At 41.8% G+C, this 26,889-nt stretch overlaps 1 protein-coding gene and 1 long non-coding RNA gene across 6 annotated transcripts in view; one reads left to right on the top strand and one right to left on the bottom strand.

Moving 5' to 3' along the window:
• The window catches only part of LOC116069665, a 39,592-nt gene extending 28,721 nt beyond the window's left edge, over positions 1-10,871 (bottom strand). Inside the window, exon 1 of the long non-coding RNA XR_004110088.1 lies at positions 10,135-10,871. This is a non-coding gene — a long non-coding RNA (uncharacterized LOC116069665). The remainder of the gene's footprint in view (positions 1-10,134) is intronic.
• Znf330 (zinc finger protein 330) lies at positions 10,192-22,265 on the top strand. Of its 5 annotated transcripts, none has more exons than XM_031340499.1 (11): positions 10,285-10,683; positions 10,801-10,892; positions 12,067-12,198; positions 13,909-13,928; positions 14,352-14,422; positions 15,886-15,965; positions 18,176-18,302; positions 18,723-18,827; positions 19,767-19,813; positions 20,897-21,014; positions 21,377-22,265. In XM_031340499.1, the coding sequence occupies exons 3-11, from the start codon at positions 12,079-12,081 to the stop codon at positions 21,640-21,642; spliced, it is 954 nt and encodes a 317-aa protein (XP_031196359.1). In that variant the 5' UTR covers positions 10,285-10,683; positions 10,801-10,892; positions 12,067-12,078; the 3' UTR covers positions 21,643-22,265. The 5 variants fall into 5 exon arrangements, with proteins under 5 accessions (XP_031196357.1, XP_031196359.1, XP_031196358.1 ...); XM_031340498.1 differs by having other exon boundaries at positions 10,798-10,892; XM_031340497.1 differs by lacking the exons at positions 10,285-10,683; positions 10,801-10,892 and adding an exon at positions 10,192-10,276.
• The last annotated feature ends 4,624 nt before the right edge of the window (positions 22,266-26,889 follow it).

Raw genomic sequence — 26,889 nt, 5'->3', positions numbered from 1 at the left:
TAAGAGGAGATGCACCTGGGGCTCAAGGCTAGTGCTGAAGATTCTGTTGACCTTGGTGGAAAGAACAGAGGTTTTTGGATTGTGAAGGAACGTCTCCTGTACATTTTAGCAAATTGTTTCTGTTAGCTTGTGGCCTTGTTTCCCACAATACTGTAAAGTATATAAAGCCTAAGAGAATTAAACTTGAGGATGATGCAATATTGATGGACAGTCCTCCTGATTTCTAAACTTTGACTCGAGTCTTCGTTTCTGCCTTTCCTATATCATCTTCACTCCCTGCTCAGAGGACTTGGTACTAGCTGGACTGGTGCACTTGACCTTTACTTGATAATGCCTATTTTAAATATTTAAAAATATTCTTAATATATATCTCCTAAGATAGTAATACAAAATTTGTAATTCTTTATATGCCCTATGACTGGTTTCCTGATTGTTAGGAACAAGGGATTTTTCCTTACAAAAACTGGGGTTGTAAAACTGAAACTTCTTAAAAAAATGTTTCCTTCAAAAGATTCTGGCCTTTGGGAAACAAGAAAAACCTGGGTCATCAGACTTTTTGCCACAAGAAAGGACCCTGGGCATAGAGTTAACCATTCCCAAAAAACAGCCAGGATTTCCAGCTGTGCTTAGACACCTGGTCCCTGAAGTACATTGTGATAGAACCTAACCAGACTTATGCCCATCAACTGACAAAACTCACCATGACAGGGGGAAACCCAAATTAGCATCACAAGGGCTCATATGGGGCTAAAGCTTGCCTAATGTCCAAAGCCTTTAATCTAGGCCCTTCCCCTAATTTCGATGCCTGCTATTTTGATGCATCCTCTTCGGATGCTTTCCAGATTAAATATACAGGTTGATCAGGATCTAGAGGTAAAAAAGCAAATTCCCTTACAGAAATGATCCTACAAAATTGGAGAGGCTTACCTCTCCAATTTAGAGGTAAGATTGGATTTACTTTTCATAAGATTAAAAAGTATATGTCTGGCTTAAAAAAACAACCTGTCATTACTATGCTAATTGATCTGGAGTAAGTTTTTTAAAATCTTGCCGTGGTTGGGGAAACAATTGGTATCAGGCTCTGTTCTCTTGGCTGTATGGCTAACTACTCTGCTATGAGCACCTGCTGGCCCTCTAATTCTCATTCTGGTTGGATTAACAACAAGGCCTTGCATCTTAAACTAAACAAGTATGAGTTCATGATTTGACTCATTCACTAAGTCCAATGGGGAAAGTAACAAGGCCCTAGACTTTAGCATAATTGACTCCATGATGGTAGTAACATTCAGGCTGTAAAACTCAGCATGCAGACAGCACCACCTACCAAAACTAAAACAAAGATCTAATGCCTCAAAGTTCATATAGTTCTGAGAAGGTCTTTAAGTGTACTAACTTTGCTTTTGACTTCTATAGTTCTGTTTCTAGCTAACTATTCTTGTTCACTGAAGTTTATCAAACCAGAACGTGTTTTTTGGGGGGGGGGGGTGTATTTTTGTTGTTTGGTGTGTGTGTTTGTATGTGTGTGTGTGCTTTAAAGCTCACCCTGAGAAAGGCTCTGAGCTACACTAGGATCTCAGACACCCTGTGTAGTAGTTGGCTGGCTAATAAAGACTTTCTGTTGGCTTAAACCATGTCTGAACAGTCTTCCTTGGTGGGTGCCCAACAATATTCGACCCTCAGGCTGGCCTGACTTCCTCCTGTCTGCTTCTATGTTCCACTGTAGAACACCACAAAACCTTAAGAAGCCAAACAGATCCTACAGCTTGCTAGACACCTCCCAGAAATAGAACTGAGCTGAGGTAATGTGCTTGACTTAGAATTTGAGGATCATATTGCAAAGCCTTAGTGGTTGCATCAATGGGTTCAGAGAGATCAAAGTATCTAGACTGTAGTGCTCTGTACTCTCAGATCTAAGGAGGAGACATCCGTTCTTTGGGAGATCTGACAAATCTGATTTGATTTGATGTTATTATTTTATGTGTATGGGTGTTTTGCTCCCATGTATGTTTATGCACCACTTTGTTTGCTTAGTGGCCAAAGAAGGCAGAAGAGGGCATTGTACACCCTGGAGTAGTATTCTAGACAGCTGTGAACCCTCTGTAGGTTCTGGGGAGAAAACTCCACCCTCTGAAAGAGCAGCTAAGACTCGTCACTACTAAGCTGTCTCTCCAGACCTGGGGTTGTGCGCATAAAAATGGCCCTCATAGGCTCATGTATATGAATGCTTAGTCATCAGGGAGTGACAGTACTTGAGGGTTAGGTGTGGCTTTTTTGGAATAGGTGTGGCCTTTTTGGAGACATTGTGTCAGTGGGGATGGGCTTTGAGGTTTCAAAAGCCCTATGCAGGTACTGATGGCTCTCTCAGGTACTGATGGCTCTCTCAGGTACTGATGGCTCTCTCAGGTACTGATGGTTCTCTCAGGTACTGATGGCTCTCTCAGGTACTGATGACTCTCTCAGGTACTGATGGCTCTCACAGGTACTGATGACTCTCTCAGGTACTGATGGCTCTCACAGGTACTGATGACTCAGGTACTGATGACTCTCTCAGGTACTGATGGCTCTCTCAGGTACTGATGGCTCTCTCAGGTACTGATGGCTCTCACAGGTACTGATGGCTCTCACTCTTCCTGCTGCTTGCCGGTTCAGATATGGAATTCTCAGTGATCCTCCAGCACCATGTCTGTCTGGACACTGCTATGTTTCCCACCATGATGATAATGGACTAAATCTCTGAAACTAAGTCAGCTCCAATTAAGTGCTTCCTTTTATGAGTGTTGCCTTGGTTGTGGAGTCTCTTCACAGCAATAGAACACTGACTAAAAAAGCTCCCAAACTTAATTTTGAATATATATCATTTACGATGAAAATTATAACTGTCAGCTTTCTTTTTGCAAACTGTAGATAATATCTACTCTAAAATGGAGCTTGTATAGGTGATAAATATAATGTTGAAGTAAGTCCGAAAAGCTAGAGAGAACTATAGAAGTAGAAGACATTTATAAACCTGATTGGAGGCGGTGGTGGCACACGCCTTTAATCCCAGCACTTGGGAGGCAGAGGCAGGCAGATTTCTGAGTTCGAGGCCAGCCTGGTCTACAGAGTGAGCTCCAGGATAGCCAGGGCTACACAGAGAAACCCTGTCTTGAAAAACAAAAAAACAAAAAACAATAAAACAAAAAACCTGGTTGGTCATAGGAGATACTTGCTATCTGCATTGAGACAAACTGGATCAGTGGGTAGTAACCACAGAAATTGGAAAAATAAGTTGTTAGTTGGTCCTGAACAGTATAAGGCCTTTTTCTTTTTCTTATATACTATAAACTTGCCAAAGAATCACCAGTGAGCCCAACTGAGCACTGAGATGCCAGGAGCAAAGGGCCATAGTAATGGCTCTTCCTGGTTGTTAACTTGACTCTATCTGGAATGAACTACAATCCAGAATTGGAGGGCTCACTGTGATCCGGATCTTGAGGCTGGAAGACACAAGTTTCTGACCTGGATTTTGACATGGAGATTTTGAGGTATAGTGGCTATGAAAAGCTTATGCCCAGGCAAAGTAGTACACACCTTTAGCCTTTAATCTCAGGAGACTGGGACAAAGCAAGTCCCAGAGCCAGGTGTGGTGGTACACACCTTTAATCTGGGCCACACCTTAGGCTGGAGACCTACATAAGGACTTGGGAGAAGGAAGACTCACTCTTCTTTGCCTGCTTGCACTTACTTGCCAGCACATCTGTTGGAATCTACTTGGACAGAAGACCAACTGAAACAACTAGCCTCGTGGAACTGAGTAACTACGAGATCCTTGGACTCCTTATTCACAGCTGCCCATTGCTGGGGTAGTTGGACTGCAGACTGTAAGTCATAGCAATAATTTCCCTTAATCTATAGAGACATTCCATAAGTTCCGTGACTCTAGAGAACCCTGACTAATACTGCAGTGCAGTCCTTTTGTGGATGTTGGGATTCAGACCTGGGACACACAGCTGAGGTGCATAGTTTACAAACTAGCATTCCTCAGTCCCTACCTGTTATAGGGCACGCCTGGCATAGCCCATTCTCTATGCTGAACTTTTCAGCCCAAGGGCTAAGCTTCCCTTCCCCTGAAGCTTTTTCCTGTATAATTCAGATACTTTGTTCTCTCTCTCTCTCTCTCTCTCTCTCTCTCTCTCTCTCTCTCTCTCTCTCCCCTCCCCTCCTTCCCTCCCTCCCTCTCTCCCTCCTTCTCTCTTCATTTTCTTTCTTCCTGTATACTTATGTTTTTTTCTTTTCCTTCCTCCTTCCCTCTGTTTCTTTCCCCTGGCCTCCTGTGATATATGTCACTAATCACTCACTAATTGTCCTGATAAGGGATGATTGGATTATTTAACTTGGAGTTTATTGCACTAAGTTGCTATGAACCCTTTTTACATAACATTTTAGTAAAAATGCATTAATGAATTAGAAGGTAAATTACATATCTGGATTACATATCTGTTACTATGTATCTATATGTTAAATAATTTGCTCCACATCTGCCCCAAATTCCACTTCCCATACTATTCGTTTGACCCCAAAGATGCTCTCTGTCTTCACCAGTACTGAATATTGTTGGTCTTTTTCGTCTTTAGCATTCTGGCGGAATTGGGATGGTATAGTTACGAAACCTAAAACTCTAGCTAGCACCCCACATGATCATTTCTCCTCTCCAGAGGACCAAAGCTGGTCTGTACCATTTCTAGGCATGTTTTCACAATTCTGTTTAGTTTATTATATGTGTATAAGTGATGCACACAATTCTTTGTTTATAATTTTACATACATTTCAGTTTGCTTTTTCTTTAACCTGTACATAACATGCTGTGACTGCCTACTTTGACTATTAAAGATTAAATTTATGAATTTTTACTATTATATTATAGATAGTTCATAACTTAAAAATGTTATTAGTGTTATACTTGTGTGTTTCTTCTGTTAGACACCTAGGAAACTGCAGTCTTTGGTTTTGCACATAGTTTATTTTCTTCAGTATAGCTAGCACAGGTGTAACAATATGTACTTCCACCAGATTTAAAGTAACTTATGGAAGAAAGTGCTTGTTTGGGCTTATGAGTCCGTGATGGTGGAGACAGCATGGCAGCATATGGTGGACATAGCGGCTACAGTGGAAAGTTGGGGGCTCACATCTCACAGGAAAGAAGCAGGGAGAACAACTATACATTTACATGGCCACATCTCCTAACATCCCCAGAGAGCACCAGCAAGCAGGCTCAACTGCTCATGTACACAAGTCTGTAGCCACCATCGTCTAACCATCACAAACGGCATCCCGTTCTGGCGAGAATCTGATATGTTAAATGTCATTAAAATTTTTGTTCTACCAAAAGCCTTTGCCCATACTCTTCATCTATTATTCCTTAGGGTTTTCTATAGTGTTCTCACCTTGTAGAGTTATATCTCCTGTATATTAATTTCTTGTCAGTTGGATTGTCAAAACCTCTTTTCATTTGGATTTGTACTTTTCTGATATCTATGTCTTTGATCATGTAGATGTTTTATGTTTTGAATTCATTGTGTTTCTATTGCTTTTCCTATTTGTGTTTATTTAGGTATTAGTCTTATTTCATCATAGGCATCCCCTTACGTTTCTTGTGCTGCCTTTGTATTTTTGCTTTGTATATTTAGCTATTTAATTTTAATATTTTTAAAAAAGATTTATTTTTATTTTATATGTGAGTGATTGCCTGCATTATATGCATTATGTGTGTACAGTACCCATGGATAACCGAAGAAGGTGGTATATCCATTGAGACTGGAGGTACAGATGGTTGTGAGCTGCTGTGTGGGTGCTGGGAATTTAACCGGGGTTCTCTGGAACAGCCCCTCACCTGGAATTTTATGTGTTGTAAGGAGGTTTCCAATTTCATTTCCCTCTATATGGATAGTTGCCTGGGTCACCTTGACAACGGTTCTCCTCTCCCTGATAATGCTGTGGTTCCTGCTCTCTATGTACCCTGCTGTCTGTGAGTTTGCTTTAAGCCTTCTATGCAAGTGCACGTGCTTATTTATTTGTGACATATATACATATACATATATACACATATACACATACATATATATGTACATATATGTATATATACATATGTGATATTATCTTAATTAACATATTGAAGCTTTCAGATATATAATGATATCCTCTTTCTGGTTGGGTCACTCTATCAAATTCCATTAAAAATCTGTTGTCATTTGACTTGAATTATATCTTGGTGATATTTTATTTTATTTCTGTGTAGTTTCTATACCTGAATTTGAATTTTACAGTTTTATACTTATGGCTTAGAATTATCCTATACATTAAATGAATTAATTATATATTTGGCATATAGATCCCTCTTTTCCTTCAGATGCTATTGTTTCTAAGGCATACCATTTGGAGTTCTTTTATTGAGGGTCTGAGCATAGATTTCTTTGAATATTTATTTTGTAATTAATAAATGTCCTTCTCCAGAGGTGACAGTCTATGCAGCTGAACTGGCTGGAGTATAGTAGGCTGACCCCAGTCAGCTCTCTAATCTCTTTATTAGTGGTGTACCTCAGACACACTCTTTCCTTTGGTTGTCCTGATGCAAAACCAAATGTCAGAGGCTTACAACACTCCAGTTCTTCTACCCTAAGTCAGCATACCACTGAAGAAGTGTCTCAGATTCAAAGCCAAGACCTTCACTTCCAGTATAATTTAGGTCATCCCTTCCCGCTGTTCGAACCATTACCGCACATCCCACACCTGTTGTTCCCAAATGCTTTCCCAAGCAGACAGCCTCTACTTCATGTTGACTAGAAGTGTCTTTCCGAGGCAGTTAGTGCCAGAGCTGATCCATAAAAGATAGGATTTATGACTTGAGTCATGGAAACTTTACTGCTCTGAGGACCTCTTACTGGTGACAGGCATAAGACAGATAGTCCTTGGCATGAGGTAACCGGGCAGTGGTTAAAATCTTCATCAGTCGTGAACTGAGATGGTATTCTACTAGGAGGTAATAGCTAATGGGTGCAATGTATCAAACACTTGGCAAATATGAGAGTAATCTTAAGGACAATAGCAACACCTGATGCTAAGCAAAATTAATTATTTGAGAACAGGGGGAAAAAAAAGCCAAAAGTGCTTAATTGGATTTGAAAATCTAACAGTAAAACAGAGTGGGTTTCTTCTAGGAAATAAAGAGGCTTTTGTTCTACAGTAGGAAGGCAGAAAAAAACTGAGGAACCAGCCCAATTCTTAATCATAAGTGTGGCCGAATTCCAAAGGAGATTTACCACAAAGCTCAAGGAGCATAGATGTCCCAGGGTCAGAATGTCAGTCAGACGGAGACTGATGCAATGGGCTGTGCTGTGACACTGAGAGCCCTACATTTCCAGTTCTCCTGAGTCCTCTGAGCTTGAATGTGACCCAGTTTTCCAGTTAGTGGTGGGTGCCTCAGCAGCCATGATGGCCAGTGGAGTGATGCATGGAAGGCACAAGAAGACATTTGCCTCAGCATGACTCAGCAGCCGGTGTAGGGTCAGACTTGGGGAGTCTGGCCCCTAGTTGTTCATTTTAGGCAAATTTAAGCACAGAACAATTTGGTGATTGTCTGATAATAATGAACCTAATCCCTCATTCACAACAAAGCATCACACATCTCCTTTGAGGAACAAAGTAAGCTAAATACAGATCAGATGTGACAACGTGGAAGTTCTTGGTAAAAGATAGGGTCTGTAGATTGAATGGCAAAAAACAGGTTTTTGACTGGCCGAGAAAAACATATATGATAAGAGTCTGAGGAGAATCCAGTGCCTGAAAAGTCTCTGGCCACACAGATACCACAAAGGTCACCATGCTGGACAGCAGTCCACCACAGCCTTCAGGGTAGATGACAGGCATTGTATTCCTTCCCTTGAAGGAACAACCGTGTGAGCTTAGCCTTCCAGGTTCCTCCAGTGCCTCTCCCTGAGCACAAAGACCTTCATATCTCCTATAGTTAATGACTATTCTTCTCTGTTATTTGGAACCCACTCAGATGCCTCCTTAGTCTGTCCCCGGCTCCATCTAAGCACTAGGCATATGGCTAAAGTTAAGTTGGAACATAAGTTGGCACAAATATTGTAATGAATGGCAAGGGCTATGTGGGCAGTGGTGAGGCTGATGAATCTATAGAAGGCTGAGGAGGCAGGTAGCTTCTAGAGAATGGTGTTCCTACCGACAGAGTAGATGGACGATAAGTAAGGATACTGCTCAGTTTGTACAAGTATATAAAAAAACAAAAATGAAGAAGCCAAATGTGCTGATCCACATCTGTAATACCAGCCCTGAGGCAGCTGCCTGAGGCAGGAGCTTGGGCCACACAATAAGACTATAGTGGAGGAGGAGGAGTCATGGTGGTGAAGGGTGGAAGGGAGCACACAGAACTTGAAAGCACATGATCAGGAAGATGTTAATATTCCGATGCTGAGCCAGGGTTCCTTCATTTATCTATGTGTTTCATATAGGAAAGTATTATCTGTTTTGCTTGTGAATATTATTTAAATTAATATGGAGTAGGTTTACTGGTATTGTTTTTAATGAAGCATTTAAAGTTTTAATCAATTTTAAGGTATTTATAGTCTTTCTGATGTCAGGCAAAAATTCAATCACTGAACTTCTTCCAAGCCCAAGAGCGTACAAAGACTCAAGCCCAAATAGCTATTGGATCATGGATCAAGCTCATCTTAGCTCCCTGTTTCCTCAGGCATTACACTGTTAAAGGACACACAGGCAAAGTGCCTAAGATGCCAGGAGCAAGCCCAAGAGATCCATATTAGCTGTTGTTGACATTTTGTGTTTGTGAAAGAGTATTAGGTCTCAAAGAAACTAGGGATGAATGGTGAACTGTGGCTCCTATTAGCATATCAAAGCACATGCTGGCCAGACCACTCAGAACCTGGGGCTCCAATCAGCTCACCTAACCTTACCCTCTCCCCTTAACTTGTCTAGCTCCTGGACTTCCCTTCTTTCCCTCAGCTTCTCATTCTGCTAGAATGCTGCCATTTTGTCTGTGAGCTTTCTTGGCTCCCTTGTCCTCCTGGTCCCCTCTCTTGGCTCTCTCTTCTTTGTTCTTTTTCCTTTCTCTCTCTCCCTCTCTCTTCTCATAGCTGGTTCAGTCTACTGATCATGCTTAGGTTACAACTCTCTCTCCTTAGGATGCCTCTGGCAGTACTCTTCCTCACATCTACAATAAAATCCTCTCCTTACTCATACCTTGAAACAGTCACGTCCTCATTTTATACAAAGAGGAGATGGTGATGCCTGTTGAAACTGATACAAGTGGTGGAAGCTTAAAGAAAGCAAGGATATTTTGATTAGACATTGTGGTGAGTGGGAATGAGAGATTAGGGAAATATAGGACAGAAGGGGAATCCTGAGAGGCTTGAGTTTAGTGACATAGACTATGGTTTATGTATCAGCACCCACCCCCAAAAACCCCACACAGAAAATCAATAGGAAGGAAAAGGAACATCATTTAATTATCCATAGTAGAAAAACTATGATAAAAACATGACTGATGCCAGGCAGTGGTGGTGCACGCCTTTAATCCCAGCACTTGGGAGGAAGAGACAGGCAGCAGATTTCTGAGTTCGAGGCCAGCCTGGTCTATAGAGTAAATTCCAGGACAGCCAGAACTACACAGAGAAACCCTGGGGGGTGGGGGAGAACATGACTGATGAGATGGAACTGTTTTATTAAGTGGAACTTGGGGAAAAAAAAACTGAAAAGGATGACTAACCAAGAGAATACAGATCAGAGAGGACAGGGTAGGAGCCTAGTAAGCCAAGGCATTAGATAAAACGGGGCTCTCTTTGGAGATAAGGCTCAAGGTGTGGTTATGAAAGCGGATTCCTGGAGTTTAGCAAAGGTGATAGTAAGATGGGGCTGAAAAAAATCAAGAGACCAAAATGAGTTGTCTTCCATTGGGATGTGAATGTGATAAAATAAGGGTAAAAATATGGCTGGATATAAAACAGCTCCACTCAAGTATAGAAGGTGACAGCAGTAAGTGATAATCGAGTGTAGTACTGGCAATAATGTCAAGGACTTCCTCCCCAAAGGGTAAGTGGGGACTGAGAGTAGAACATTTACCTTTAGTGTTATTTAAAAGCAGTCTTGTGGGGAAGCATAGTCAGATCTCAGCGTCAGCAGAAGCAGAGAACGTGGGAGGATTTCCTCACAAAGGAACAGAATGCCCACAGCAGAGCCCAAGCAGGACACCTCTGAACTCAGTGTGAGATGGTGGGGGGAGGTAACTGGTCTCTTGTGGGCATGCCTATAATCCTAGCACTGAGACAGAGAGGCAGGGAGTCATGGCTTCAAGGCCAGGCTTCAATTCGTTATGTCTCAGAAAACAACAAAGAAAAATAAAAATGTGCGACGTGAGGCTTGTCAGGCTTACAGAAAGGAAAAAGGATTTCAGAAGAGTCAGGCAAATATTGCTAGCAAAGTAATTTTTCCACTCTCCAAAATTGTTTGTGGGTTCGTCTTTCTTTTCCTTTTGGACTTTTCAATTCTCTGAGTAAAATAATAAAATTAGAGTGACATAGCAGAAGCCTTGAGATCCTGCAGCTCTCTGACCTCTAGTTTCTTCCCAAAGCTGGAGCCTCTTTCCTCCCTAGCAAGTCCGCTTCCCGGAAGGTGAGCCCCTCCCGGCTCCCAAGAGGGGGCGGGGTCAGGGCGGAGCAAGCAGAACTGGGCGGGACATGCTGGACTCTTCCGGTTAACGTGTGCAACCTGGGCGCTCTGACGTAGCAGGATATCCGGTCTCGCTCCCACTGTTGGAGACGGGCTGTGTCTGCTGTTCTGGCCCGCGGCTTGGCCTCTTCTCTGCGTCCTCGGCCACTGCGGTGAGCGGCGCGTCCCGGCGAGGCCGCGCGACGTGGGTGGGTCGGGCGGACGTGAGGGACCCTCGGGCTGCTGGCGGGTCGCGAGCCGCGTGGTGCTCCCCGCCACCTCCCCCACTGCAGGCCTCCCAGAGCCTGGAACCCAGTGTTGCTCTGCTGTCACTGGAGTCCAAGCTTGAGCTGAAAGAAATCTCTCGTCGTTGGCACAAACAGATTCGAGAAAAAAAAAGGTCTGAGATTTCTTTGTGGGTACAGAAAGCATGCATGGTCACCGCGGCCACTCAGCCGCATGCTCCAGACTTCAGTTTTAAATACTGACGGCTTGGCCAGGAGGATTAACCACAAATTAGCTGCGAAGATTGTTCTGCCCTAAAGGATTGGGCATTAGAGTGAGGAACAGAGGCTCGGTTGTCTATACTGTAGTTTTTCTGAGTGCTGAAAACTAGTTTTGTAAGGTTTGATATCTGTATGGGAAACAAGCTCCAAAGCGTCTGACTTGAGACAGGCGGCAAAAGCCACTGTCGTTCCTTAGTCTCTTCAGAGAAAATGGGTTTGTTTGCAGTCAGGCCTTGGCTTGCTGGATATTTTAGATACCTTGTAGGTGTACTCTTTAACATTGTATGTTGAGCATTAGGGCTGAGGCTGTATAGCTCAAAATGGTTATTTCAACTTGGTACAAAACGTATTTTTAGTCATTTCTTACTAATGGTACATACATAGTTTTGTTTTGTTTTTTTTTTTCTGAAGAGAATAGTTAGGGCGAAAAACATTTTTTTTTTTTTTTCGTTTTTTGAGACAAGGTTTCTCTGTGTAACCCTGGCAGTCCTGGAACTCACTCTGTAGACCAGGCTGGACTCGAACTCAGAAAAATCCGCTTGTCTCTGCCTCCCAAGTGCTGGGATTAAAGGCGTGCGCCACCAGCGCCAGGCTGAAAAACAATTTCTGTAGCTGTTAGGGCGAGGTCCTTGATGCTTATGCTGGGAGTTCTGGAGGCACTAGGATTGCTGGGGGCTTAGTTTAGGAACCTGCAGCTGGAATAACGTGTGTGTGATGCTGCTAAGGGCTTCAGATGTGATGAGGTGCGTTTAAACTTGAAAGATTGATTTAATATTTAAGGAAAGTATAAACGATGTATAACTGAACACAGCAATTATAGCCTTTCCGTTTTCTTGTTTAGAAAGAAGGGAACATGCCGAAAAAAAAGACTGGTGCGAGGAAGAAGGCAGAGAACCGCCGAGAACGAGAGAAACAACTCCGGGCATCAAGAAGTACAGTCGACCTAGCCAAGCACCCGTGCAATGCTTCAATGGTGAGAGCTTTTTAAAGCAATAGCTGGTGGTTGAATGGAGGACTGTATAGTGCCATGTATTAAGATCTGCCTGAGAAAAATGATCAGCTATGGTGTGCCCGTGTGCTCACTACATGAAAAACCTGTTAGAGGCAGGGTTAGTATTTTACTGAGTAACAATGTTTTTTTGTTGTTGTTAGAGTATGTACTACTTATCAAGCTTGGCGTATCACCTCATGGATTACTTGTGCCAATAGATATTGAAGGTGAATGGGTGACAGGAACTGAGTGAGAGGCTCTAGCTTTTTAATATGTCCTTTAGCTTAGTTTTTAATCACTTTCTCCTATCCAGTCTCTGTTCACTGATTTCTCTTACTGAGCACCCTGACTTCTAGACACGTCCATGTTCTTAATCAGTTTGCCTACGCTAAGCATAGCTACCATCTCATGGTCTTGAGAAAGTCAGATTGCTTTAAGCACTTCATTTACATGACTTAATTTAGCAAATGTTTATCATGCAGGGGAACGCATATTCTGCATCGACTCTGGGCACAACAATGATGGCAGATGGTGCGCCTCCCTCTTTTGTATGTTTATAGGATTCCCTAGTGTGTACTGTGTAAGACTCATTTGTTTAGGAATGACAGAAACACTGTTTAACTTAGGGAAGAGTACCTCACTGCAGTAGTACCTCCAAGTAGTGGGAAGAAGAGAGGCTATGAGACTGTGGGGACAGCGAGGCCTTGGGCATCCGTTGCCCTATGAGACGTGGGGACAGCGAGGCCTTGGGCATCCGTTGCCCTATGAGACGTGGGGACAGCGAGGCCCTGGGCATCCGTTGCCCTATGAGACTTGGGGACAGCAAGGCCTTGGGACATCCATTGCCCCATGAGACTTGGGGACAGTGAGGCCTTGGGCATCCGTTGCCCTTGTTTCTCTTGCTCCTTCTGCCTCTGAGGATTGCCATGCTTTATTTATTGAGCTTCTTAGTCTCTGGTAGCGTACTTATATCACATCTCATATTATGGAGGTCACAGAGAAAGATTTCTCATAGATTGGGCTTGTGTCCTTTTTTGTCCCAGGACTGATTTATGGTATACTCGGTCAGATTTCGTGGTACAGGTGCAACAGGGGTAACTGTGTTGTGAGTGTCAGGTTCTTTTGAGAAAAGAGAAGTGCTAATAGACAAGACAGTGGCTGATGTGCGTAAGTGTATGCCATGGAGTAGATCTTGGGGTTTCAGTAAAGGGACGGGAACAGAGTGCATGAGGCAAGGGGGGGAAGAGGCTGGAACATGCTGGTAGAAGGTAGACAGACTCGAGCTTTGGAAGCCCCACTTAAATGGAGATAGGTACGGTCTTCATTATTTCCTGTTGTTTATATCTAGCATCCATGTAGTATTGGCAAATAGAATGTTTTTAATTAAAATAGAAAATTGAGCAGGAACTTGTCTGTTTTCTGTAGTATTTGGTTTCCTTATAATAACCAAAAGGGAATTTAGTATATTTAACTTTTTTTGGTAAATGGCTTTTTTCCATCATTGATCACAGAGTAAAACTTTTTTGTTTACTTTTGCTAGTGGAGTATGTACAAGAGCTTGTACACATAGGTTGAACTGGAATTGGGATGTAGAATCAGTTATTAATTTGGGAAAGAAATAGTCTTTATGATATAAGTAAATGTTCCATTTTCAGCCAGCAGAAAATTAATGTTGTGCTTTCCATTTTACAGGAATGTGACAAATGTCAGAGGTAAATTTTCTTTTTCTTTCTGTATGAAATTGTCCTTGGTGCCTTCTGTTGCAGTGGTATAACACTTGGGGAGGAAAGGGTTCATTCCATCTACTTTGATGAGGGAAGCCACAGCAGGCGTTGAAGGCAGGAACCTTGGGGCTGGAGCTGATGCAGAGACGATGGAGGAGTGCTGCTTACTGGCTTGCTCCAGCTCAGGTTTAGCTACCTGCCAGGGGAGCACTGCCCGTGGTACAATAGGTCCTCTTCCATCAAGCAGGTGAGAAAATGGTCCAGTCTGAGGCAGTTCCTCAGTGAGGCTCCCTCTTCTCAGATGCTCTAGTTTATGCTCAGTTGATTAAACACTAACTAGCGCAGGGATAAATTAGTCTCATCCTTTATCTGAAATTGACCCTATTTAAAATTTTTGTTTTACATGACAAGGCGGCAGAAGAATAGAGCATTTTGCTATTTTTGTAATTCTGTTCAGAAGTTACCAATTTGTGCACAGTGTGGTAAGTATACAACCATGAAGGCATGTCTTTATCAATCAAATGTTTGCGTGGCAGTTACCAAGTATAGGTGGGGCTATTTCCCTAAATTCAAAATAAAACTAAATGGTATTTCCTAAAGAAGCAAAAATGGTATTTCCTAAAGAAGCAAAAATGGTATTTCCTAAGTAGCCTCCACAGGCTCTTAACATGCCAGCACATCTGATCAGAAAGCACACTTACACCAAGTCCGTGGCAGTTTTTGCCATGTCTCTCTCATCTTGAGATTTCTGCTGTGTCTTCATGGAGACTTGGCTTAGGGAACCTAATCAATTTCACTCCAGATTCACCTAAAGCTTTTCTGCTCAAACAAACCACATCCTTTCTACTTAGGAGGGGATGGTTTCAGTGGAATCGTTTGGGGGTGCCATTGATAGTGCTTGTACAGGGCTGCAGGTTAGTGGTTAGGGCTACATGTGGAATATTTCTAGTGTATTTCTAGTGGAATATTTCATGTGGAATAGTTCTAATTTTCCAAGAGGTCATTTATTCATTTCTATAGCTAGTGGAGAAGACTCAACTGCCTTTGCTGTACTAAATGCAGGTGGGTGTAGGCTGAGAAAACAGGATTGTAGGCAGGTAGAAGGCACCCCTGCATGTTCCGCGTCTCTAGGTTTGGACTTTAGAGAGCTGTGTACAGTAGTCTTGCACTTTGTGCTAGACGTGGGACAGCTGGGATAGCTACTGCTCTGTGTCCACTTTTTCTTTTTTCTTTTTCTGTTATCTAACTCTGCTTCTCAGGAAACAAGGTGCTGATAAACCAAGCATCTTCTGTTTGTCTTGTGTTCCACGCTGTAGTTTGATGGATATTTAATATATCATCACCAATCTTGACATACTTTCTGATAAGCAGATTCCTGGACAGATGGGGCTTGGTAATTTGTAGATGAGCACATTTCAGGCTCCATGGTGATTTTTAGATATGAATAAACTTAAGTGCAGCAATTAGGCTCTGTAACTATTCACTGTGCCTTTTGATAGTATGTGGCAAGAAATAACAGACATGTCCAAGCCAGGCAGTTTATATTGTGATTTATGAATATAAAATTCATTTTAAAGCATGCTTTTGCAATGTTTTAATTCACTTGTATTTCATAAGATTTGAAACTGCTAGGATCATCGGATTACATTGTATAACCTGGAACTTCTGCTTTTATTACAAGCATGAATTAGCATGTTCCACATAAATTATTATATAACAACTTTTATGGATTAATACATTTCTGATATCTTAAGATCTGACTAAGTTATTGAGATATATATCTATGTAATTTTTCTGTTTACGTAAGTGGGAAAATAACTGCTTTTATTTTTAAATTTTTGAAACCATTATTTCCATAGGCACTTGAATTAGGTCAAAGAGGAATTAGTGAACACTTTCCATATGCACTGATTTAATAGTGTATATGTACATTCTTTCTAACCAGGAAAAACGAAGTGTATGATGAAGTCTTCAGACTGTGTCATCAAGCATGCGGGTGTGTACAGTACTGGCCTTGCTATGGTGGTAAGCTGCTCTTCATTTCTTAGTGTAGTAGGTTTCCAAGGATTAGATTAAGTCATTTCAACCCATATTTTAATATGTTTTAAAAATAAGTTTTACCAATTCCTAGAGAAGTTCATACAACATATTTTCACCATATTGACTTCACCTCTTCCCAGATCTATCCCCATCTCTAGCCACCCAACTTTGTGGTCTTTTTTTAAAAATTTTTATTTTATACTATTTAAACCTATTGAATCCAATTTATTTTGTCCAAATACTATTAGATGTAATGCCTACCTTAGAGCTTGGTCAGCCAACCAGGGATCACACTGGCAAGGAAAACAGATCCTGTCCCAGCAGCCTATTAGATACCAATAGGAGAGTGACTGCTCATATCTCATCTCTGTGCTGGGATAATGCTGGCTTCGAGCTTCTCACACAGGCTTTCTGTGCATTCTGTCAAAGTTGCTATGATTTCTGTATGCAACTGCCCCATTGTGTCTGGGCACACTCTTATTTCTTCATAGTCTTCTACCATCTTTGGCTCTCATACCCTGTCTTTGTTAGAGATCCCTGATCCTTGGAGAGAGGGCTGTGTTGTAGACATTTTTCTGTTCTCTGCAGCCTCTTACCTCTGCACATTGATCAGCTTTTAGTCTTTATGTTAAGTACCATGTTTCATAAGAAAAGAAGCTTCTCTGATGAGCTTTGAGAGAGGTGCTGGTCTATGTATACAGCAATAAGTCGTTAAGAGTCATTTTAAGCTGGGCAGTGGTGGCACACGCCTTTAATCCCAGCACTTGGGAGGCAGAGGCAGGTGGGTTTCTGAGTTCGAGGCCAGCCTGGTCTACAGAGTGAATTCCAGAACAGCTAGGGCTATACAGAGAAACCCTGTCTCGAAAAAAACAAAAAACAAAAAAGAGTCATTTTAATCTCTGTCGAATTAGCAGAACAATAGTAATGTGACCTGTGACCCGGTTCTTGGTCCTGATAACAGGGCCAGGCATGAGTTCCATCTTCTGGAGTAGGCCTTAAATCAGTCAGGTGTAAGTTGGTTGTTCCCAAACGTCCATGCCACTGTTGTATCAGGAGAATATCTTCCCAGAACAGTCATGGTTGTAGCTTATAGGATTTGCAGCTGGGTAAGATTGATGATCACTTTCTCCTCTGGCAGAGTGCATAGCACAGTCTAGCACTGTGAAAGCTAGCCAGGAGGAATGAAGCTCGTACTATCTCCCTGGCCTAATGGCAGTGCTTTCTGTGTAATTTGAATTGGTCATCCAAAGAAACGAACCATGTACCTTTGTAAAATGTTAAACAGACTTTACTGAATTTGTAAGACCTTCATCAGCGTTCAAGCCTTTTGGTTAAATAAAGTTCAAAAGAATTTAAGGTTTAAATATTAAATCTGTCAAAAGGTATATATTATATATTACCTTTACTTGATAGGATTTTATAAGGAATTTTAGTGTCAAATAAAAATAGGTGGATTATTTGATATATTTTGCTCTTTTTCACTAGAGGGATAGTATTTTAAGTATGAGCTATGGTTTTGCTGTATTCTGCAGTGTTATTTATTATACTTCATGTCCAAATTACATTCTTTGAGGAAAATAATACTGTTTTGTTTTGTTTTATGTTTGTGAGCACTCTATCTACGTATACACCTGCATGCCAGAAGAGGGCATCAGATCCTAGTATAGATAGTTGTGAGCTACCATGTGGTTGCTAGGATTTGAACTCAGGACCTCTGAAGAGCAGACAGTGCTCTTAACCTCTGAGCCATCTCTCCAGCCCCAGTAATAGTAGTTTCATGTATATTGTTTATGGTAATTTCCCTAACCTGGATTTTCCCTGGGATAGAACTTTGTTCCCAGTCCTTTGCCCTCTCTTTCTTTCTGTGCTGATAACCACCTGCTACCCTTCTGTGTCCTTGTGTGGGGTGAGCAGGAAGGCAACTGAACCATTCTTCAGTGATTCCTGAGCCCTTTGCTATGTACTGTGAGTTCTATGCCTTAACATCTTCTGGATTGCCTAGTTGAGAGCCCCTCTCTTTATTGCTAGATTCCTAGCAGATGAAAGAGAGATAGATGGAAGGTCTCCTACACCTAGTCTCACAAGTCAGAATGAGTACTCCTACTTGCTGTCTTTTGGTCTTTGTTTTGTAGCAGCTGTAGTGGTTGCAGTGGTCATATGGTAGGTGACCTGGAGCTCTTGTTTCTTTGTTGCAGGGTGCAATATGTGACTTCTGCGAAGCTTGGGTTTGCCATGGGAGGAAGTGTCTTAGCACCCATGCCTGTGCCTGCCCACTCACGGATGCAGAGTGTGTGGAGTGTGAGCGAGGGGTATGGGACCATGGTGAGTGATTAGGTGCAAACATGTCTTAATTATGAGTAAATGCTCCCTCGCTCACTCACTCCACATAGATACTTTCAGATCTTTAACCTCTGGTACAGTTTCAGCAATCAGTTTGGTTAGAAGGGGATTGTCCCAGCACTATTAGTAAGTGCTATTCAACCAAACAGGTAGAGAGGGCAGTTTGGGGGAGGACAGGTGCCTCTCTTAAGCCTGTTCCTGTTCTGTAAGTTGGAGATAGTGGAGACCCACAGTTTAATGTTTCAATTTGAAGTACGTCAGTAGCTTTCTTCTAGCTGCTGCTACACAGTTTTGATGTGCTTCTGAATTTAGTTGCTGCCTTTGACAAGTTATATGGATAAGGATTTTTAAAGTTACTGAGTTTACCATATTACATTTGTGGGTTTTATTTTAATCTCACAGGAGGCAGAATATTCAGCTGTTCGTTTTGCCATAATTTTCTCTGTGAAGATGACCAGTTTGAGCATCAAGCCAGCTGCCAAGTTTTAGAAGCAGAAACATTTAAATGTAAGTTGTTTTCTTAGCTGTTCTTGTACCTAGGGTTCTGAATAGTGTAATTGTGAAACTTAATTAAAAGGAATACATTTTTTTTAATGCCACCTCTTAGTGATTTGTATGATGTGTATATTTTGTTTATGGGGAAAAATCTCCAAACATTAGCACTGAATTTTCCTGTGGGGATAATAGTGGTATACTGGATTGGCCCTTCTGCATTTTGTGGCCTTGATCAGACATTGCTGTTTTTGTAACATTCCTGGTCCTGTGTACCAGCTGGCATTTTCACCTTCAGGTTTCCTATACCAACCAAGCTCAGCCTCTCCTTACCTTTCTCAATGCCTTTAAGCATGTGATACCACTCCTAGTTCATCTCTAATAGGGTAGGGACTCGGACTTCTTCCCTGGAGAGCTCATCTCTTCCTTTGGGTATCTGAGCTCAGTATTTAACCTTCACTCATAATCCTGCATTTTCTAGTTGAGGACCAATGTTACTAATTGGGTTAATAGTAATAGAACTAGAATTAGCTATAGATAATTTCAAAAGCCTATTGAAATGAGCATATCCATAAAGTATTTATGCTATGATGGTTGATATTGGCCCTCATTAATAGTAGTTACCATCCTAGAAAAATGACTGATGTTCCCAGTTACTCACTTCCGTTTTATGGTTCTTATTCTGCGATAGTTGCTAATCCAGCAACACTCATCTACAGATTTTAGTTGCTCAGTCATTGATCTGAGATCTGTACTGCACAGTGTATATAAAATTCAGTATTTCCATGAGTTTTTAAAGTACACTGCATTGAATGCTGCCCTACCCCCATTTTAGGCTTTGGCAGAATATATAGGACAAAAATAAAGCTTCTGTGGAGGCAGCAGGGCGCCTTGTGTTTATAGTACTTGAGCCATGCAGGTCAGCAGCTGACTGCTGAGTCTTGTCTCCCACAGGTGTTTCCTGCAATCGCCTTGGCCAGCATTCATGTCTCCGCTGTAAGGTGTGTCTGCTTACTGTTTCATTTAGAGTTTGATTTGAATCTCTGTACTCTTGCTCCAGTCCTTTGATACTTAAAGTGGCTTTTTCTTATTATGTTTTTCTTAAATTAATTAATGAACTAGTTAATTAGTTGACCCTAGATCTTGCTGTGAGGTCTGGGCTGGCCTTGAATTCACAGTAATTCTTCTGCCTCTGCTTCCTGAGTACTGGGGTTTCTGGCCTGCACTGCCATGTCTGGCTTATTCTTTAACTTTAAGATTGTGGCATGGCAGTTGGTAACTTAGTGGCTTTCCACTTTTTGTAGTAGTTACCTCTATTACATGTCCCTAAGGTCCCAGCTCAGTGTTTCTTGTGCCTCATGTGTGTGGAGAACACTGTGAGCTGAGTCCTGGGGCTGTGAATTCAGTTGTACCTGCTTAGAAGAGTACACATGGTGAAGATTTCCATAATGTTTCCTTTGCCCGTCACCAGTGGTTTTGTTGTAGGAAGATCACTAGATAGATAATAACTCATTTATCTAAGTAACATGTTTCTTCTTTGTAACCTTTCTTGCCCATGTCTTGTCTTATTTTCTCCCATTTCTGTGTGAGTGCTACAGAATGCCTTTCAGTTTGTCAGCAGAGCTTCTGCTGCAGAGATTTTTAAGCATTCATCTGTGCTCTTTTCTGCTGCCTAGAGCATGTCTGTCTTTGCTCACTTTACCCTGTTCACCTTGCTGAGACTCCATGTTAATCAGTGGCCCTCTCTTTTTCTCAATACCTAGGAGGGAATTGCCTGTCTTCCCCTTAGTTAGGTGATGGTGTACTCCGAAAGTGAACTATCCACCGTTTTGTTATCAAAAACCTCAGATACAAACAAGTCTATAGGCCACTTTCTATGTTATCCTCTGCCTTGTGTTAGGACCTGTTTCAGAAGAGTCCTGGTAAAATTTATTTCCCTTTAAGAAATTGAAATCAAGAGCAATCCCAGTATAATTCTTAACTCTTCCTTAAGCAAAACTATTTTCAAATTTTCTTGCAGTACTGGATGGTGTCTTTTTATATCTTAAATTCAATATTGGCTCATTTCTGCTTGTCTTGTATAGGCTTGTTTCTGTGATGAGCATACAAGGAGCAAAGTGTTTAAGCAAGAGAAAGGGAAGCAACCACCTTGCCCTAAATGTGGGCATGAAACGCAGGAGACCAAGGATCTTAGCATGTCAAGTAAGGCTTCTTGTGGGATAGTAGTGGGGTGGGCGGCTTTCATGCTTAGACTACATTTATCTTTTCTCTAGTGTGTGTGTGTGTGCGTGAATACACATATATTTATGAACTCTGTTTTTGTTTGAAAAGTAAATGTATTGTCAAAAGCAAATGGGGTTTTATAGCCTTGAAAAATGAGTGATACAGTTTTTCAATTTGATATAAGAAGCATAGTGAGGTTTGGGTTTGCCTTAGTTATTCATGATTATGTTTTCTAGATTTCTGTGAGAGTAAGTACCTCTGTGACAGTATCTCTGTCCCACGGCAGTGAGTTGTGTGAGCATTGGCACTGGCTAATGATGTGATGTGACTGTCTTTTGTAGCACGCTCCTTGAAATTTGGCAGGCAGACTGGAGGGGAAGAAGGAGATGGAGCTTCTGGGTATGATGCTTACTGGAAGAACCTCTCGTCGGACAAGTATGCAGATACTGGCTACCATGATGATGAGGAGGAGGAGGATGAAGCAGAGGATGAAGAGGAAGAAGATGGGAAGGACTCAGATGCTGAATCATCAGATCTGTTCAATAATTTGAATTTAGGAAGGACCTACGCCAGTGGCTATGCTCACTATGAGGAGCAGGAGAACTAGGAGCTGTTCCTTGTTGGCACTTGTGGGAAGAGCAGGCTGAATCATGAGGATGCTCACATGTACCCTCCCTTGGCCTTGTCCAAAACGCTAGTCACACTAGGCTCTGGTAGAACTGCTAGGTGAACTTGTTGTGTGCGTGAAATGAGTTAAATGTAAGACAGATGGAGTATCATGGATTGGATTATTACGGAGTTCAATAATCTGGTAGGTTTTGCCAGTTAGAAACATAATAAAATACATGATAAAGGAATAGAAAGGAAATATATTTATTTGAAATTAAATTACTGTCTTTATTAAAGGCATTGCTTATAAATTCACGTCTCTGATTTTACAAAGTGTAACAGGTAAAAGTACCGTATTCTTCCTCTTATTTTAACCCATACAATGATAGTCATGTTATATTCTGTTTTTCACTGACTTCATGCTGTGCAATATTCACGTCTACATTAGTAGTCGCCATGTTCTCCATTTTCTTACAATGGATGTACTCCCCAGTGCTTGTTACTGTCTCACAGACTGAAAGGTAGCTGTTTTCATCCACATAATGGCAGGACTAGTGTTGCTGATGCTTCACCCAGGGAACCTCATTTTAAAATAAATTTAGTATTATACTTGAACACTGATACTGAGTTCTTGTTTTATTAACTTATTTTGGAAAACATTTAAGTATTTTTCTATAAACTAATGAGTTTTGACCTAATGTTGGTACAGTATCTGAAATGAACTGCATGCCACAGAGTAGTGTAGACCCGTCTTCAGTGATAAGTGGAGAGCTGACAGTCCGGGCACAGGTGTCTGCTTCCTCCTTATACTAATAGTGACTTAGGATATTGTGCTTTGTGGTCACCTCAGCTTCTCTTCTGCTGCTGTGACAGTATCCTTTTATCAGAGCAACTCAGGAAGAGAGGGTTTATTTTGGCTTCCGGTTCCAGAAGGATTTAGTCTGTCATGGTAGGGAAGGCATGGTGGTAAGAGCATAGAGCAGTTTGTCATATTTCCTCAACAGTCAGGAAGCAGAACAGGAAATGGGATGGGTCTGTAAGGCCTTAGGTCCACAGGGATGTACCCGGGGGCTCTGCCTCTTAAAGGAGCCAGAACCTTTCCAAATGGTATACCAGCCGGAACCAAATTCAAACACACGAGTCTAGGGGATTTTATGTGGAAACCACAACCTTAGTTGAAGGGAGAACATTGGACTGCTGAATTATGGGTATCTGGAGAAATTTGGGTGGCAATTTCTACATCATTGTTTTTGTAAGAACATCAGAGGGTACAGGACATGAGTTATACATGAGAGCCAGAGGACCTCTGGCTTTACAGGAAAAGTCTTTTCGTGTCTTCTGGTCTAGAGGAGTGTATGACATGAAGGTCAGGGCACTCTGGGAAACCTGAGCAACCCTGACAGGTAAGACTGAGGCATGTGGGTGCTGTAGAGGATCTTTAAGGATGAGGAGCCCCTAATGCAAAGAAAGGCTTTCCCAGAGAGCATGGCCTTTTAATATAGAGCCTATGCAGCTCAAGTAAAACCCAGGGAGGCTCGACCTGAGAAAACAGGAGCTATAAGAATTAGCTTGCATTGGGAAGAGCCAGAGCAATATTCTAGGGGTGCCACTGCTGAAGCGGGTCAGCAGAGAAAGTTGGTGTGATGGCATCCCCCTTGCCATGCCATTGGAGTCTTAGATTACACAGTAGTTATTTTGTTAGAGGACTTAATACCATGGTTGGGATCCTGGGAGACTGTCTGAATTCATTCCCAGGATGGCTTCTAGAAGAAGCATAGTTAATAACCCATTTGTGGCCAGGCTTTCTGAGGTGGGTAGGAAAGGGAATGGGGAACACCAAGACTGATGCCATGAATTCAATCTCTGCATCCCACATGGTGAAAGGAGTAAACTGATTTCTACAGGCTGTCTTCTAATGTGTGTGTGTGTGTGTGTGTGTGTGTAGGAGCATGCAGGCGCTCTCATTGGTCATCATTAAACAAAGCCATAGAGACATGCACAGATGATTCTCTGTAGGCCAATTTGGCTACCAGGGAAACTTGTAGAGCTCAGTGTACTGATGGCACGTCAGACAGAAACTAGTGGTTAAGTGTGCCCAATTACCAAAAGTCAGGGATATGGTGTAATGACTCAAAATGACAACAGCCAAGATGTAACCTATGAGGGTTAGTACAACAGAACCTGAGTGGCCAAACAAAAGGGAAAATCAAGAGGAAGACCACTTGTATCAACAGACAAAACAGTGCAAGAAGCTGAAGGTGGTTCCCTGTAACACTCTAGTGGGAGGTGCTTCAGCACATGAACCAAAAGTGCTCCGTTGCTCAAGTATTTGGTCATAGTAACCATGATAAGTAAATAATCTGCCACCCCAAGAAAATCCCCAAGATTCTATATTTGTGTTGGTTTTCTAGTAATTTTACCAGTGGGAAAAAGACCAAAGTTTATAAAAAAACCTTTCAAGGCCTAGTATCTTTTAGACATAATAGACTCTGTACCAACATTCACGTTCAAACTTTCAGTGAGTGCGACATCACAAATGGAGGGCTTTTCCCCAAATTTGTTGTTGTTTTTCCGAGACAGGGTTTTTCTGCACAGCTCTGGTTGTCCTGGAACTCACTCTGTAGACCAGGCTGGCCTGGAACTTAGAAATCCACCTGCCTCTGCCTCCCAAGTACTGGGACTTAAAGGCATGTGCCACCATTGCCTGGCTTTTTCGCTAAATTTAAACTTTTTTTTTTTTTCTTTTTACTGGATTTGTAGAAGTGAGTAGAGTCCCCTAAAACTAACTGTTACGGTAACTAGGAAAAACTCTAATATCAATCCAGAAATAGAAGGATGAGCCACACGTGGGGATGTGAGACAGAGACCAAAAGAAACAATCTTAAAATTATTAATGTTTAAGTGTCTGAGTGAACATATATTATGTGTGTGTGTGTGTGTGTGTGTGTGTGTGCGCGCAACCGCTCACACGCACGTGCTTGTGGGGATGAGAGAGCGCCATATCTCCTAGAGCTGCAGTTAACACAATGATTGTGAGCCTTCTGGCATGGGTGCTGGGAACTAAACTTGGGTCTTCTGAAGAGCGGCACGAGCCCATTAAAAACAAGATTTTAAAAAGTGTATTCGTTACTTTTCTGGGTTACTAGGATCAAATACATGACCGGCAGCAACACAAGCAGAGAGGGGCTTATTTTGGATTATGGTTTGAAGGTATAGCCTATCAAGGAGTGAAACAGCAGGCTATAGCAGCAGGAGCTTTAGGCGTTTACTCTCACATCGGGTGGAGGATGGAGAAGCAGGAAGCAGGGAGAAACCCATAGGGAGCAAGGATTGTAACACATCAAAGCCCACACTCTCAGGACCCACTTCCTCCAGCTAAGCCCCGCCTCCTCTTGACATTTCTTCCAGCTGAGCCCCTAGAAGGTGTTGCTACGGGAAGCAACATCAACAGAAGAGGGGCAGGTGTTTAAACACACTAGCCTGATGTGTTTGTTGTTTCGCCACATCCCAATCGTAACACTAAGGAAAACTAGAATGTGTTTCCTAAACTCACAACTCCTTTTAAAGACCTGCTGTGGGGACTACATATTTCTTAGTCATACTTGTTCCAGTCAGTATTTTTGAGAAGCCATTTGTAGTTTGTAGACATTACCGTAATTTTTATTCTAAGTCGATAATATAATTTCCATTCAGCTCTATTTGCTCAAAATGATTCTTGGCTTTTTCAGAAATGAAGTATAATAATGTTGGAAGAGTTGAGATTTGTAATCTTTTGAAGATAGTTGTGTAGAATTTTGAAAGGGAATTTTAAAAAGAGATCTCAATAACTTTAGAATTTATGACATTCAAAACTGACTTTAGAGGAGCAATAGATTTTTTTTCGTGCAATAACTGATGTTTATATGTATTTTGCTGACTTATACTTTAAAAATCCACGATCAAATAATGTGTCAAATCCTGCATTTATGCCTTTTTTTTTTCTTAGATAAGCTCTCATGTAACTGTGGCTGACTTTGAACTTGAAAATCTGCCACCATATTCCAGGTGCAGGGTTTAGGGGTATGATCCACCATGCTGTAGTGTTTGTCACTTTTTTTCTTTTGAACAATTTTTTTTTGTTGTTTGTTTGTTTTTTCGAGACAGGGTTTCTCAGTATAGCCTTGGCTGTCCTGGAACTCACTCTGTGGATCAAGCTGGCCTCCAACTCAGAAATCTGCCTGCCTCTGTCTCCCAAGTACTGGGTAAACAAAATTTTATTACACAAAAGTTGTGACATAATTGGATACTTCTCTATTTTGTACACAATCATTCCCACCCTCCACAGAAAGGCTGTTCCTGAACTCTCATGTGGTGACACAGCGCTACAGTCCTGATGCTAACAGAACAATGGAGATGCCTCTGTGATTTAAGTTGAAAGCAGGACACTGGTATTATGGCTGTCATACCCAGCATCAGGAATGTACAAATGTCTTTATTCAAGAATACAAAATAAATTATCCGTAAGCATGGACAATGACAGCAGTAAGCCATTATATATTGTCAAAGGAAACCAGTAACTAACTGATGGTTACAGTGATCAGCCAGCCTTCTCTTCAGTCATTTTCTCCTGGTGACTTCTCTGAAGTTATAGATGAGGAACTTGCCTTGAGCTTCCTGTCACAATTCATTGATGAGGGCAAAGCACTATTCTAGGAGTTACATGCCACTTCCCAGACCCTTTCCATTCCACCCACTGCATCCATTCCAGGGTCCTTCTCTTCTCTAGGAATTTCTGTCACTACAGCTTCAGCTGTAGTTAGCAAGGGGACCACCCCAGCAGCATTCAGTAAGGCAGTTCTTACAACCTTTGTTGGATTAAAGATTCCCTTTTCCACCATGTTCACAAAATCTCAAAGTATGGTGTCATAACCAACTTCTGAGGAACTCTGCAGAATTTTCTCAACTATCAAAGATCCTTCAACACCTGCGTTCTTAGCGACCATCATTGCAGGAATTTTGAGGGCTCTTTTAATAATTTCTATACCTATTTTATGATCTTCATTAGCAGGCTTTAATGAATCCAAGGCTGGGATGCACCAAAACAGAGTGGGGCCCTCTCTTAGAACAATGCCTTCTTCAACAGCTGCTCTCGGAGCATTGAGAGCATCTGTAACTTTGTCTTTCTTCTCATTCACTGCAAGATCACTTGTCCCTCCAACCTTTAACACAGCTACTCCCTCTGAAAGTTTAACAAGTTGTGTTCAGC

Source organism: Mastomys coucha, unplaced genomic scaffold (genome assembly GCF_008632895.1).
Source record: "Mastomys coucha isolate ucsf_1 unplaced genomic scaffold, UCSF_Mcou_1 pScaffold22, whole genome shotgun sequence".
NCBI lineage: Eukaryota > Metazoa > Chordata > Mammalia > Rodentia > Muridae > Mastomys > Mastomys coucha.
Note: the sequence above shows the minus strand (reverse complement) of the source record. Positions and strands in the feature narration are given on the sequence as shown.

What these genes read in the sequence shown, in the direction of transcription:
- Znf330 (XM_031340497.1), top strand. Translation starts at nt 10,235, where the DNA reads ATGCCCACAGCAGAGCCCAAGCAGGACACCTCTGAACTCAGT. An exon ending in AGGACACCTCTGAACTCAGT is followed by an intron (nt 10,277 to 12,066) that starts GTGAGATGGTGG and finishes TTTCTTGTTTAG; the next exon opens with AAAGAAGGGAACATGCCGAA. An exon ending in GTACTGGCCTTGCTATGGTG is followed by an intron (nt 15,966 to 18,175) that starts GTAAGCTGCTCT and finishes TCTTTGTTGCAG; the next exon opens with GGTGCAATATGTGACTTCTG.